Here is a 15,053-nt window from a genome sequence, read left to right as displayed (position 1 = left end):
ACCTTCTAAAGTGATCCCTTTCAGAGCAGTTGGCATTGCTAGCTGTGCACCATCTAGTTCTGATCTCTAAGTCATGGTGACCGATGTTCACCTGTTTCATTAGTCTATTGGACCAGCGGATTCCAAGCATCTTCAATTTTTATCATTCTACTTTCTTCTGCACAGAGAGAGAATGATAGTTGCACCTTGGATGGCTACACCTGAACTTTTAAGTTCCCAGTAGCTACTCACCAAAGTGGGATGCAGAACATTGTCTTTGTGGGCTATGTTATGCCAACTGACCATAGTATCCCCTGAGACTATGGTCCTGAGCTAGACGCTCTTTTCAAACCGATGTCTTGTTTTCATTAGTGAGTCAAACTAGATCTTGTTCAGGCATGTTCAAAACAAGTTAGTTTGAGTTTAGTTTAATGCAATGTAATTTTTAAAAATGTTTTATTGTTAATTATGTGATAATTTATATGAGAGAACACTAGCTTTACGTTCATCCTATTGTATATTGTTTCATTGCTATGGTTAGAATCCACTCCATGCATCATCAACCAACCAAAGAGTATACACTGCAAGTCTGCCACCTGGTCATCAGCACATAGCCTCTCTCCCTCTCTGGGTCTAAAGTCCTCAGCTGCTCCATCTCTCCACGTCATTGTCTCTGCCTCCATCTCTGGCATTCTCTGGGTAGGGTCTCACACTCTGTTCCTCTCCCTTGATGGTTCCAGGGATCTCAGCAATGCAATGTAATTTTGAAATCTATGCATAATATATATATATATTCTTTTTTTTTTTCATAAAACACAGTTTTCATGAACTTTCTGAGTAACTTGCTGTTATTTTCTACCATTGAGTATACCCCAAACTCTTGGTGACCCCCATGTACAACAGAATAAAATGTTGCCTGGTCCTGTACCATCCCTGTGATTGGTTGCAGATGGACCATTGTGATCTACAGGGTTTCCTTGGTTAATTTTCTGAAGTAGATCACCAGGTCTTTCTTGTCAGTCAGTCTTAGTTTTAAAGTTCATCTGAAAAGCATTCAGCATTGTGGCATCTCAATGGCCTCTACTAACAGAAGAGAGGTGTTCTGCATGGAAGAAGAGAATTCTATCACGGAATCACTATGGCCTTACATACCAGGACTGTTTCTGAAAAATCAGCAAATTAAATTTTTATGCATCACAATGGTTTGATCCTCCATTTGTCATGGGATGGTGCAAGGTTAGGCAGCATTGAAGTCCACTGTACATGTGTTGCTATGAATTGGGAGTCAGAGCAACAGTAGCTAATAATCACCACCATCAAATACTGTTGTTGTTGTTGTTAAGTGTCATCGACCCTGCTTAGGGTTTCTGAGGAGTGGCTGGTGCATGAACCACTGATCTTGCAGTTAGTAATCCAGTGTTATACTACTAGATGCCTTGAAACTTGTACTTTATCCAAGACCCACTGCAATTATTTTAGAGCTGACATCACCAAGGAAAGGGAAGCATTAGGATCTCATTGGTTGAGTCTTTCTTACTGCACCCATAGCTAGCTGGGTAAAAACAGCATACTTGTCTACTGTTAGATACTGTTAGATATAATGAATGAACCATTGGGTCAATTGGGATCACATGTTGGCCAAACTATATCTTTGTATAATTTTGTATCACAAAAAATCTACCCTTGAGTAATGGCCTATATCCAACAGTCTTTAATGATGAAAAATTTATTATACCTGAGAACAATTAAATAATAATCCCCCTGAGTGTTTCCATAAATATCTATGTGAATGAACTGCATGTACTCCAAGATGTCCTTTATGAACAAGAGCAAAATACAAAATTATGAAATAAATTTCTTAAGAATTTAGCCAGTGGTGACTTTGTATTCATTAAAGTCCACAATGCTTCCACTCTTCAATGATTAGCAAGCATATCAATTTTTTTTCTGGAATATTATTGCATTTTTAGTGATAGTAATTAATTTTTTAAACTGTTTTGGCATTCTTGGAGCTCCTTTTAAGAAGCCTTCCTTATCTTATCCTTATTAATCTCTGTATCCAGACAGTACCTTTTTCTCACTTCCAGTTTAGTTTCTGGTGTGGCACAGCAGGATAACCGCAAGATCCATTTGAATCACAAGGTCGGCAGTTCAAGCATATCAGCTGCTCTGGGCAACCCTATATAGGGTCACTTTGAGTCAGAACTGACTCGACAGCACTTATCAACAACTCGCGTTTAATTTTTAAACAGTCCATTCTAATTTCTTATTCAGGCTATCTCAGAGACTAAAAAGTCCATGGAGGCATGAAACCACAATGAATTACTTTCACTAATCCCAATACCTTCTACTTAATAGACACTTAATTCAACTTTTTGGAATAAATAAATACATAATAATAAGAAGAAAACAGAACTTTAAAGACTTCAAATAATGATTATAGTGTTTTATGCCTTATGCCTATTAAAACTCTATTGCCTCTTTCACCAATGTGCCAAGTGTGGATATGATAAAGGAGGAACACAAGCTAATACATATTGATTTTTTTCAGCACGAATTTACAGTCATTTCCTTAATTTCCCATGCAAGTGTAGAGAAGAGAAGTTGGTTGAGAATCATTTAGAACCACAGGTAAGATGTTGAGTACTCTTTGCCTTCAGCTTTTTGTTTATTTTGTTTTTGACATAGTAGGACTGAGGAACTGCTTGCTCACTCTTCTCTTGAAGGGAGATTAATACTAATATTTTTCAGGAGTTTTATTGATTCACACTGGTAAGAAGTATGAATCTACTGAACTGAGAGCTGGGGATATTTGTACTACATTTAATATAAACTGGTCCTGTTCCATTACTCTTAGCTCTCTTCCAGAGACTTGAGTAACTTTCTCCCTATTTTACTGCATGTTTCAGTGTTATGGAGCGATAATGAAAATTTTATAGACCACCATGTTCCTCACTTTAGGGGATGAATTAAAGCTATAGAGGAAAAGGTAATAGAAGTGAAAATGAAATATATGTATCATTTATCTACAGCCTGGAATCCTGGTGTGGTACTGTGGGTTAATGCGCTGGACCTTAAAGGCTCTTTGAACTGCAAGGTAGGGGATTCAAGCTCACTAGCTGCTCCTTGGAAATCCTATCCAGGGTGGCAATGTGTCATTACCAACTCAATGGCACATAACAACAACAACGACAACAACAACATTCTATGGCCACAATTGGAAAGGTTTTCATGAAAAGAAAAAAACGTGTTTTAGTCACCTTTGTGCTTACGCTTCCCAAATTACTGAGAATGAAGACGATAAAAACAACAAGTTATCATAAGAAGGAAATATATATTTTTGTGTGTGCTATTTTAGACGAGGTCCTTTGGTACCAAAAGTAGATATATATCCTTAATTAAATGAAATTTGGACTGGGTTTCAGTAGCAAGTCCCTCTGTCTTATGCTCTGGGTACATTTCTCTATAAGAGTTGTGAAGGATGGTTGTTGTTGTTGTTAAGTGCAGTTGAGTCGGTTCCGACCCATAGTGACCCTGTATAGGGTTTCCGAGGAGCAGCTGGTGAGCTTGAACCACCAACCTTGTGGTTCAAATGGCTTTGCAGTCTGGCGCATTAACCCACAGCACCACACCAGAGCTCCTACAAACATCCCCATGTGATGAAATCCAAACTGGAAAAGATGCAGCACACAGCAGGAACAGTTGACAACACAGCATTTTTAATCTGTATCTATAGAAAACATTTATATAAGCTCTCTAATGGAGGGATTATAGAAATACATTTAATATATAATAGTGTACTTTATTGTACTTACTGTGAAAATAGCACATTTATGTAAAGAGGGGTTTTATGCCCAAAGTTCTTGTTGATGTTTGGAAATATATTCCTTGCATTTCTTGCAGTAGTTATTACCAAGAGAAGCAAAAGTATCAACAATTTTTCGTCATTCCTCATCAAAAGTCTCCTTTTGATTTTTTATTTGCCGGGGTCATCAAGAATGTTCACTTCAGTAAAATATCCTAGAAAAACTTCAGTTTTTATGTTGTAAATAGTCTACATTTGCTTGCATTCGTGTCTTGTGCACATGGCTTGCCTTTCAATCCGCCACGTGCCCTCTTCATAAGTGCAGTGACAAATCGTGCAGTCATCGGTCTTCACTTCCCTTCCAGCTGGGATAACAGCAGTTTCTGCAAAGCAGTTAGGACCTGAAATACATATATATATATATACACATATATATCAAATGCTTTATATTATGTGTAAAGAAATATATGATCAATATAATTAGGTAGTTATGTGTGTGTTTTTCTACTCTGTTTCATGAATGACAGTGTCAAACTTATCATTTAAGTAATATGAAATACTCTCAGTTTTTCTGAAAGCAACCAATGTCATTGAATTATTTAGGCATGACAGTACTGTGTGATTTTTCACTAACAGACAGTTCTATTTTAGGACCATCTATATAGGACAGATCTGAAATCGTTTTATTTAATTAGTTCTAAATAATCAAACCAGTATTCCCCTGTCAGTTTTTCATACTGTGATAGCTTGCATGTTGCTGTCTTGTTGGAAACGATGTCACCAGTATTCCAAATACCAACAGGGGCACCCATGGTGGACAGATTGCAGCAGAACTTCAAGACTGAGGCAGATTAAATGGAAAGGGTTGGAGTTCTACCTCCAAAAATTAACTAATGAAAGTGATTTGTATTACAAAACAACATTGTCCAATTCACATGCTTTGATCCTGTCATCAGCAGAGATCAGTCACCATACCCCATGTTCTATGAAACAGAGGGCCAAGATGGGCACAGGAGACCCTCAGGGAGCTAGATTGGTACAACAGCTACAATGATGGCCTAGAACACGCTGACAAGTTTGAGTCTGAGACAGGGCTAGAACACATTGCATTCTGATTGTGCATAGGATCCTCAGAAATTAGAGTCATCTCAAGGGTTGTTGTTAAGTACCATGGAGTTGGCTCTGACTCATAGCAACCCTGCACAGGGTTTCCAAGGCTGTAAATCTTTACGGGAGAGAAAGCTTCATCTTTCTCCTGCAGAGCGGCTGGTAGTTTCAAACTGCTGACCTTGAGGTTAGCAGCCTGATTCGTAACCACTGGGTAGATAACAGCAACAAGCAATCACAGGAAAATCATAATTAAATGGGATCTTCAAAGAACCAGTCTAACTCTTCATGGCACTTTTAGGAGGGATCACAAAATGCATGAAATAACATAAACCCAACATAACTTACATACCTTTCAGAGTAGTGGTTTTCAAGCTCTAATGGACTCCTGGTGTGGCACTATAGGATCAGCACTGGACTGTGAATCACAAGATCTGCAGGTCAAACCTACCAGTTGCTCCCTGAAAACTCTATATATGGTCACTATGAGTCGGAAACAACCCCAGGGCACTTAACAACAACAACAATGTACATAACAGTCACCTGAAGGAGCCCCAGAGGTTCTGATTCAGTAGGTTTGGGATGCTGTTGTTGTTGTTAGGTGCCATCGAGTCGGTACCGACTTATGCACTGACCTTATGCACAGCAGAACCAAACACTGCCCGATCCTGGGCCATCCTCACTATTGTTGCCATGTTTGAGTCCATCGATGCTGCTACTTGGCCAGTCTATCTCGTTGGGGGGGTCTTCCTCTTTTTCTCTGATCTTCCACCTATAACTCAAATGCACCAATTCTTCTACAGTCTTCCTTATTCACTGTCCAGCTTTACATGCATATGAGGTTATTGAAAATACCATGGCTTGGGTCAGGTGCACCTTAGTCCTCAAGCTAACATCTTTGCTTTTTAACACTTTAAAAAGGTCTTGTGCAGTAGATTTGCCTAAGGCAATATGTCATTTGATTTCTTGACTGCTGCTTCCATGAGTGTTGATAGTTGATCCAAGAAGAATGAAGTTCTTGAAAACTTCCATCTTTTCTCCGTTGATAAGAATATTGTTTATTGGTCCAGTGGTGAGGATTTTTGTTTTCTTGACGTTAAGATGTAAAGAAAGGTTTGGGATGGGGTCTGATAATTTGACTTGATATTCATTTCCCAAGTGATGCTGCTCTTGCTGGTCTGAGGACCAGACTTTGAGAAGCACTGTCTTAGTTTTAGCCTGTACCAGGGGTATATTTTTAATGGTCTCCAATGAAATCTGAAGACCTTTGTGATTTTCAGTCAATAAATGAAAAAAGAAATTTCTCAATCAACAGAAGTATCACATCTATGTTTTACTCTATGTTTAAGGGCAAGAAGATGAAGAATGACTCAAAGATTTCTGCTAGGAGTTCAAATGATGGATTAAAAAAAATTAAAGACAAAATAACTTTATTTGGTAGCTCATACATCTACTCTGTCTCCAAAGTTTCCTCTAAAATATTCAGAACCAGGAAGTCCTGTAGCCTAACTAAAGCCCTCCAAAGCAGAACTTCAGCAGTTTGGTGAAATTTGTTCTCTGTCTTTCTTTGTTTCTAAAGTCATTATGAATGGGCTCACTACTAAAACATGTCTAATTAAAATGTGTGAAGTCATTAAAGAGATGAAAAAGCTTCATCTGCAAATGTCTAAAAAAAATAATAAATCAATCCAACAAAGCTCCAGGATAAAAAAAACTGATCTTTTATAATTCTAGTTAGAATAATTCTAGACAGAATAATTAATGTTTTTGTGGTTGTTGATTTTTGATTTAACAAGTTGGTAAAGTATTCCAACTACATATTAAACAATGCACTCTAGAGCCAAGACTAGCCTAATAGAGCATATTTGCTATACTTCTTCTAGCCCTTAACTCTGTTTTCTTCTTATCCCCCTATCTAGACACTACCCTCAGGTTTTGACCTTGTACAGGCCTCTTATTTTCTTGTTTTTCTTATTTTTTTTTCCCCTTTTGTTCTTGTTAAGTGCCGTCGAGTGTGGGGCAGCTCTTACTGACCCTATATAGGGTTTCTGAGGCATGTCTAGTACGTTTGAACCACCACCATTGTGGTCCAGTGCTTATCCTACAACTCCCTTGGGGACCTCTAAAAGTTATCAGTCATTAATTTATAAATGATGCCCAAATTTCAGTTCTAGTCTTAGGCTCTATCTCAAGCTCCTGTTCTACAGTTCAGGAGACAAATGAATGCATTGCCTTTTGACACTTCAGATTTAGCATGTGTCTGAGTATCTCTTCTACTTCTTATATTTGGTGAATTTCATTTTTCTTAAAGACTCTATAACCCATCAGTTTGGGTAAATCTTAATGCAAGAATTCAAGACCTACATCCAGAAGCCACTACATACTACCCCCAGCACACTCTACACATTCACACCCAGGCCAAGCACTTGTCTTCCTCCAATGATTGACTAACATACTTCCCTCTGCCCAGGATAGTGAGCAGCTTATAGATAGTCAAGCACTGTACTTGCAATCAGGAAGAATCAGTCCCTGGAGAAGGACATCATGTGGAGTAACGTAGAGGATCAGAGAGAAAGAGAACGGCACAGTGGCTTCAACAAAGGGCTCAAACATGGCAACGATTGTAAGAGTGTGAAAAATCCACATTTGACTCTATTGTATATGGTGCTTTAATTCAATCCAGATTCAGAAGAGGATGTGGAAAGAGGCATATCATTGTTGATATCAGATGGATCTTGGCTGAAAGCAGATAACAACAAAAAAATATTAACCTGTGTTTCATTGTCAACTGCATGAATCATAGCAAATTATAGATAACATTGTAAAGAATGTAACTTCCAGAACACTTAATTGTGCTCATGCAAAACTTGTACATGGATCAAGAGCAACCTTGGGAACAGAACAAGGGGATACTGTGTCATTTAAAATTAGGATACGTGAGCATCAGACTTATTCAGTCTGTGTGCTGAGCAAATAATCTGAGCAACAGAACTATATGAAGAAGAACATGGCTTTCAAGATTGGAGGAAGGCTCATTAACAAAATGTGATGTGCAAATGACGCAACCGTGTTTTATAAAAGTGAAGTGGTCTTGAAGCACTTGATGACCAGCCTTCAATATGGAAATCCTCACAACTGGGCCATAATCAGACCAAAATAAATGGAAAAAAAAAATTGAAGTTTTCTAGGACTTCATTTTACTTGGAAATACAATCAATGCCCATGGAAGCAGCAGTGAAGAAAACAAATGACATAATGCACTGGACAATTCTGCTGCAAAGACTTCAGTAAAGTATTAAACAGCAAAGATGTCACTCTTAAGTCTAAGGTATATGTGACACAAGCCATGGTGTTTTCAGCTCCCTCATATGCATGCAAAAGCTGGGCAATGAATAAGGAAGACTAAAGAAGAATTGATGCTTTTGGATTATGATGTTGGCAAAAAATGCTAAATGTACTATGGACTTCCAGAAAAGAGAAACTCAGTCTTGGAAGACATACAGTCAGAAAGTTCCTGGAAGCAAGAGTGAGGAGCCTTTGTCTCACATACTTTGGGTATGTCATCAGGAGGAAAGAGTCCCTAGATAATGACATCATACTTGGTAAAGTAGATGGTAAGCAAAAAAGAAGGTGACCCTTAATGACATGGATTGACACAGTGGCTGCAACAATAGGCTCAAATAAAAGAATTATTGTTAGCAGAGTACAGAACCAGGCAATTTTTATTCTATTTTACATAGGGTCACTGTAAGTCAGAACCAAATTTATGCAGTATGAGTTAGAAGCAAGTAGCAATAACATGAGTCAGCTGGCTTGTCAATACTTACCATACATACAAGGTTGGTGTCTTAGTTATCTAGTGCTGACATAACAGAAATACCACAAATGAATGGCTTTAACAAAATAAAATGTATTCTCTCACAGTTTGTTATTGCTGTTGTCAAGTGCTGTTGAGTTGGTTCTGACTCATAGTGACCCTGTGTAGGGTTTCCAGGGAGTCTGGTAAATTTGAACCATTGACCTTGCAGTTCAAACTGCCCCTGTGGTCCAGTGCCCCTACTGCACCACACCAGGACTTCTCACAGTCTAGGAGGCTAGAATTCCAAATTCAGACAGCCTGTTCTGGGGGAAAGTCCTTGTCACCTTTCAGCATCTATAGGACCAAGATTCCTTGCAGACCTCCTTGCATTTTGGCATCAATCTTCCTCTGGATCTAGGAGCTTCACAGTACAGGGACCTCATGTCAAAAGAATACACTCTATTCCTGGCTCTATTTTCTTGGTGATAGTAGGGCCCTCTCTCTCTGCTCACTTACCTCTACTTTCATATCTCAAAAGAGATGAACTCAAGATAAAATCTAATTCTGTATACTGCATATGACATCATTAACATCATAGAAGTGAGGATTTACTATTGTTGTTGCTATTGTTGTTATGTGTGTTCCCATTGGTTCTGGCTCCTAGTGATCCGATGTACAATAGGACTCAATCTGCATGGTACTATGCCATCCTCACAAATGCTGTCATGTTCCAGCTCATGGCTACTGCAACTGTGTCTATCCATCTGTTAGGGATCTTCCTCTTTTACACTTTATCAAGTGTGATGTCCTTATCCAGGGACTGTTGTTGTTAAGCACTGTCGAGTCAATTCTGACCCATAGAGACCCTGTATAGAGTTTCTGAGGAGCAGCTGGTGAGCTTGAACTGATGAACTTGCAGTTCAAATGGCGCGTTAACCCACAGCGCCACACCAGGACTCCTATCCAGGGACTGGCCCTTCCTAAAAACAAGTCTGAAGTATGAGAGACTATACCTCACAATTCTGGCTTCTAAGGAGCATTCTGGCTTCACTTCTGCTATGACAAATGTGTGTGTTCTTCAGGCAGTCCATCAGTACTTTTAATATCCTTCTTCAGTATCAGAATTAAAATCCATCAATTCTTCTGTGATCTTCCTTTTTCACTGTTCAACTTTCAAATGCTTATGAGGTGACTGAAAATACCATAGCTTGGGTCAGTTGTTGTTGTTGTTAAGTGCCATCGAGTCGGTTCCGACCCATAGCGACCCTGTACAGGGTTTCCGAGGGTGTAAATCTTTACGGGAGTAGAAAGCCTCATCTTTCTCCCGCGGAGCGGCTGGTAGTTTCGAACTGCTGACCTTAAGGTTCGCAGTCCGATTCGTAACCACTACGCTACCAGAGCTGTAGCACCTTAGATTTCAAACATATATCTTTGCCATTTAAACTTTAAGGAGGTCTTGTGCAGCAGATCTGCCCAATGCAATATGTTATTTGATTACTTGCCTGCTGCTTTCTTGAGTGTTGACTGTGGATCCTAGCAGAATGAAGATTTTTGCTTCAATCTTTTTTCCATTTAGCATGATGTTATTTATTGATCTAGTTATGAGGATTCTTATTTTCTTTACATTGAAGTGAAGTCCATACGGAAGGCTGTAGTCTTTGAAGATCCTCATCAGTAAGTATTTTAAATCATCTTCATTTTCAGAAAGCAAGGTTGTATCATATGCATATTTCAGGTTGTTAATGAGTCTTCCTCCAATCCTGATACCATGTTCTTCTTCTGCTAACAGCAACAGAAAATGCTTCTTGAAAGAGATCAGCAGGAAAAATCCAAAACAAAAATGGCAGTCTTCTTCATATAATGCAACTATTTGAATTATTTGTTCAGCATAAAGATTGAATGGATATGGTGAAAGGCTATAACCCTGATACACATCTTTCCCATTTTAAGGCATCCCCTTGTTTTAATGACTACCTCTTGGTCTATGTCTAGATTCCTCAAGATTACAACGAAGTGTTCTGGAAAAACAATTCTTCACAATGTTATCCATATTTTATCATGATATGCACAGTTGAAAGCCTTTGTACAGTCGATTAAAATGCACCAATTCTTCTATGGTCTTTCTTATTCGCTGTCAAACTTTCATATATACATATGAAGTTACTGAAAATATCATGGCTGGGATCATCCATAAAGCACAAGTAAACACCTTTCTAGTATTCTCTGATTTTAGACAAGCTCCATCTGACGTCAGCCATGAAATCTCTTGTTCTATGGTGGCAACTGAGAGTTTTACTATTATTAATTCATGTCTACATTTTATATCATTTTTGACTTTTGGATTTTTCTTTTCCAATGTTAAAAATCAATCATAATCATTTTTTGTTGTTGTTGTTGTTATTTAAACTGCCCCAAATTTGGTTAGTGGAGCTCTTAACTTCAAATTGGTTCCTATGTCCTTTAGACATAATGTCTTTTGTAACTAGAAGCTTCTTTAATATCTTGAACAATAAGAGATCGTCAGCATATATTGCTCCAGAATTGAAATTAGCCTTCTTTTGAGGATCCTGATTCCTTTTGGTGTAGAATGGTACTTAGAAACCATAACAGGAGAATGGCATTTCTAAATTAAGACCTGGATGTTTGGTGTGGTCAGTATATTGGAATGTCACTACTTGTAGGTCCTTTTAATCCATGTATATGAAAGGATTTCAGAAAGTCTGTGCAAAAAATGGAATGAAAAGATAATGAAAAATTTGCACAACTTTTTTGATGCCCCCTCATACACACATGTATATAAGTTTTTCAATCATAAGTTCACATTATTAATTATGATTCAAAATTTTCTCCTTAGATTATATATATATTTTTTATACTGAAACACATTTTGAACTTCAGTGTAAGAAAATGAAACATGCTTTACTAAATTAACATGATTATTTGATTTTTCCTACTCCTTTTTATAACTTTCTTAAGTGCCATCGAGTCAGTTCTGACTCACAGTGACTCCAAAGAGTGGCTTGTGGGTTTGAACTGCCAACCTTGTGGTTAGCAGTCCAATGCTTATTTGATTGGACTTTAACTTATATACTTCTTTTCTTATACTGAAATGCTTGCTTATTAAAATTGCTACCTAATTGTGTACAATTACATAAATTTGCTTCAAAATCACAATATCAGTATAACTTCTCATGAATAACGAGTACATTTTTGCAACTTTTTGTTATCTAGTGCAGCTGTAATCAGTATATTTTGTTCAAAAATCACTTAAAATAACTTTTTTTTCTCATTGTGGCTGCATTGTCAGTAACACACAGAACTGGGTTCACTTGATTCCAGTTTTCCTTTCTTTTACAGTACCTAGAATGTCACTTCCTACCTCCAGCATTAGTGTAGCCATTTTCATTATTTCTAATTTACATTTCTAGTGTACCTTGTTATAATAATATGCAGACATACTTCCACAAAATGTAACACACAGCTTACATTCTACATTCCTTGCTTTTTCTACTTATAACATATTGTACTGATCACTTTTCTCTATGGCTCCATTGTGTGCTGACATCATTGTCTATCCAAGAGGTATGCTACGGGTAGTATGGAATGTGTCAATGCTGCTTACATATATGGAAAGTGTAATGCTTATAATTATATAGTGAAGTGGCACCACAGGAAATTGTTGAGAGACTACTTGTAGAAACTATATTCATGAGAGAAAACAAACAAGCAGAGCCCACAAAAGTACCACATGTTCAAGTTATTTAAAACACACACATCAGAGGAAGAAAGCAATGATTTACAATGCTTTAAAAAAAAATTGTTTGTGATGCGAGCTTTCAAAATATTTATATATCCCTGCAAAATGGAAAAGAAACCCTGACTCAAGAATTCCTTGAGTCACAACCGTCAGGCTAAACCAAAGTGAACTTAGACGTGAGGACACTTAGAGGGATTTGGGTTTTCAGATTTTTATTCCTAGGTATTTAATAGAAAAAAAGAAAAGAAACACAAGGAAGAAGGAAGGCAGGGGAAAAGGAAGGAAGAGAATGAGAGTAGGAAGGAGGAAGGGAGAGAAGAGAGGAAAAGAAGGAAGGAAAAAAAGAAAGAAAGATGGCAGGGAGGACGAGAGAGAAAGGACAGATGGATGGAGAGGAGAAAATATAATCTGTGCTGGTAAGAGTATAACTGTACCATACTATCTTTAAAAATTTTTTTGGACATTAAAAAAAACAACACTGCATATGTAACTTTAACTTCTTCATCTGATACATTAAGCTGAATATGTTGGATAAACATATCAATATGCTTTTTCTTATGCGGTAAGATTAGGGGAGGTAGCAATTTGTGTTTTAACCAAGTTGTTGACCCAAAAAGAATGTAAAAATTAGACTTGTTCTGGTAAAATGATTTTAGTCTCAGTAAGGGATTACTCAGATGGCTTTTAGTTGGAATTAAATACTTTATTGCTATTTTTCCTACTAAAAATATTTACTTATAATATAGGTAATGAATAATACTGGTCTTATAACTTGTAAATTCTATTGAATCAGAACAACATAAAAATATTTTTTGGTAATTAGGAAGATTTAAAATTCAAATTAAGATGTGTGAAACATACTCCAATTATTGAAATTTTCTAAAGATTTAATCTTAAATGAAGTATTTCTATAATTAAAAACTTATGAGAAATTCTTCCAACTGGTTCCCTGTGGTACACCTTCATGTCAGTTTGTCATAATGCAGTGGATTATATATTTTTGTGATGCTGGGTGATACAGCACCAGTATATTAAATACCAGTAGAGTCACCTGTGGTGGACATGTTTCAGTGGATTGTTCAGATTAGGACAGAATAGGAAGAAGTAGAGGAGTTAACCACTGAAAACCTTCTGAATAGCAGAACATTGTCTGAGATAGTGCCAGAAGATAGGCCCCTCAGGTTGGAAGAAACTCAAAATACGACTGAAAAAGAGCTCCATCCTCAAAGTAGAGTTCACATTAATGACAGGGATAGAACACAGCTTTTTAAATTTTCATCTGTTAATGGGACACACAAAAAAATGAGAAGAAACATTGCAAAAATCCATTAATAATTGGAATGTGTAACATACAAAGTATAAATTTAGGAAAAGTATGTTGTCTAAAGTGAAATGGAACACAGAAAGATCAATATCCTATGCACTAGTGAGCTGAAATGGACATGGACTGACCATTTTGAATAGGGTATTCATATGGCTTACTATGGTTAACAAGCAATGGGGTTTCACTCATTGTCATAAACAGTATTTACAGATCTATCTAAAATTAAACGCTGTCTGGGAAAAGATAACATTCATATGCCTGCAAAGAAGACCTGGAACCAAGACCACACCTTGGTGTGGCGCTGTAGGATAAGCAATCAACCACAAGGTTGGTTGAACCTCAAGGTTAGAGGTTTAAACTCACCATCTGCTACTTGGAAACCCTATATAGGGTCAGGTCACTATTAGTCAGAACCAACTTGGCACTTTACAACAACAAAGAAAATCAGTTAATAACGCTATTACTCAAATTTACCCACCAACCTCTAAAGACAGTGATGATGAAATTGAAGAGTTGTGGAACTGTAAGGATAAGCACTGGAATACAAGGTTGGTTTGAACCACAAGGTCAGCAGTTCAAACTCACCAGTAACTCATTGGAAAACCTATAAGGGTTTGCTGAGTCAGAACTGACTTGATAGCACTTAACAATGATGATGGCACCAATTTCTTCAGTCTGAAATTTATCAAACTTGCAATCAAGATTATTGAAAACTATGGATGATTGGATTGCAAAAGTTGGAAACAAAGAGGAAGGATCCGTAGTTGGAAAATATTGCCTTAGTGACAGAAATGATACTGGAGATCACATGGTAGAATTTGGCAAAACCAAGGACTTATGCATTGCAAATACCATTTTCAACAACATAAAAGGTGATTATACACATAGAACTCACCAAATGGAATAAACAGGAATGAAACTGACTACATCTGTGGGAAGTGACAATGGAGAAACTCAATGTAATCAGCCAAACCACAGGTCACAGACAGATTGTGGAACAGACCATCAATTGCTTATATGAAAATTCAGACTGAAGTTGAAGAAAACTAAAACAAGTCCACAAAAGACAAAATATGAACTTAAATATATCCCACCTGAACTTAGAGATGATCTCAAGAACAGGTTTGATGCATTAAATACTAATGGCCAAAGACTAAAAGAGTTGTGGGATAATGATATCCCTTAGTTTCATTTCTTCTGAAGCTGGACTGAACTTTGGTAGTTCCCTATATATGTACTGCTGCATCATTTAAAAAATTACTTTCAACAAAATTTTGGTTTT

At 37.3% G+C, this 15,053-nt stretch overlaps 1 protein-coding gene across 1 annotated transcript in view; it reads right to left on the bottom strand.

Annotated features, from left to right (window-relative positions):
• Positions 1-3,677: 3,677 nt before the first annotated feature.
• The window catches only part of VWC2 (von Willebrand factor C domain containing 2), a 282,049-nt gene continuing 270,673 nt past the window's right edge, over positions 3,678-15,053 (bottom strand). Inside the window, exon 3 of the mRNA XM_006875278.1 lies at positions 3,678-4,185. Coding sequence (XP_006875340.1) covers positions 4,034-4,185 — 152 coding nt within the window. The 3' untranslated portion in view covers positions 3,678-4,033. The remainder of the gene's footprint in view (positions 4,186-15,053) is intronic.

The sequence above is a fragment of the Chrysochloris asiatica genome, unplaced genomic scaffold, assembly GCF_000296735.1.
Source record: "Chrysochloris asiatica unplaced genomic scaffold, ChrAsi1.0 scaffold00317, whole genome shotgun sequence".
Classification (NCBI taxonomy): Eukaryota; Metazoa; Chordata; class Mammalia; order Afrosoricida; family Chrysochloridae; genus Chrysochloris; species Chrysochloris asiatica.
The sequence above is the reverse complement of the archived record's forward strand: the minus strand, read 5'-3'. Positions and strand labels throughout refer to the sequence as shown.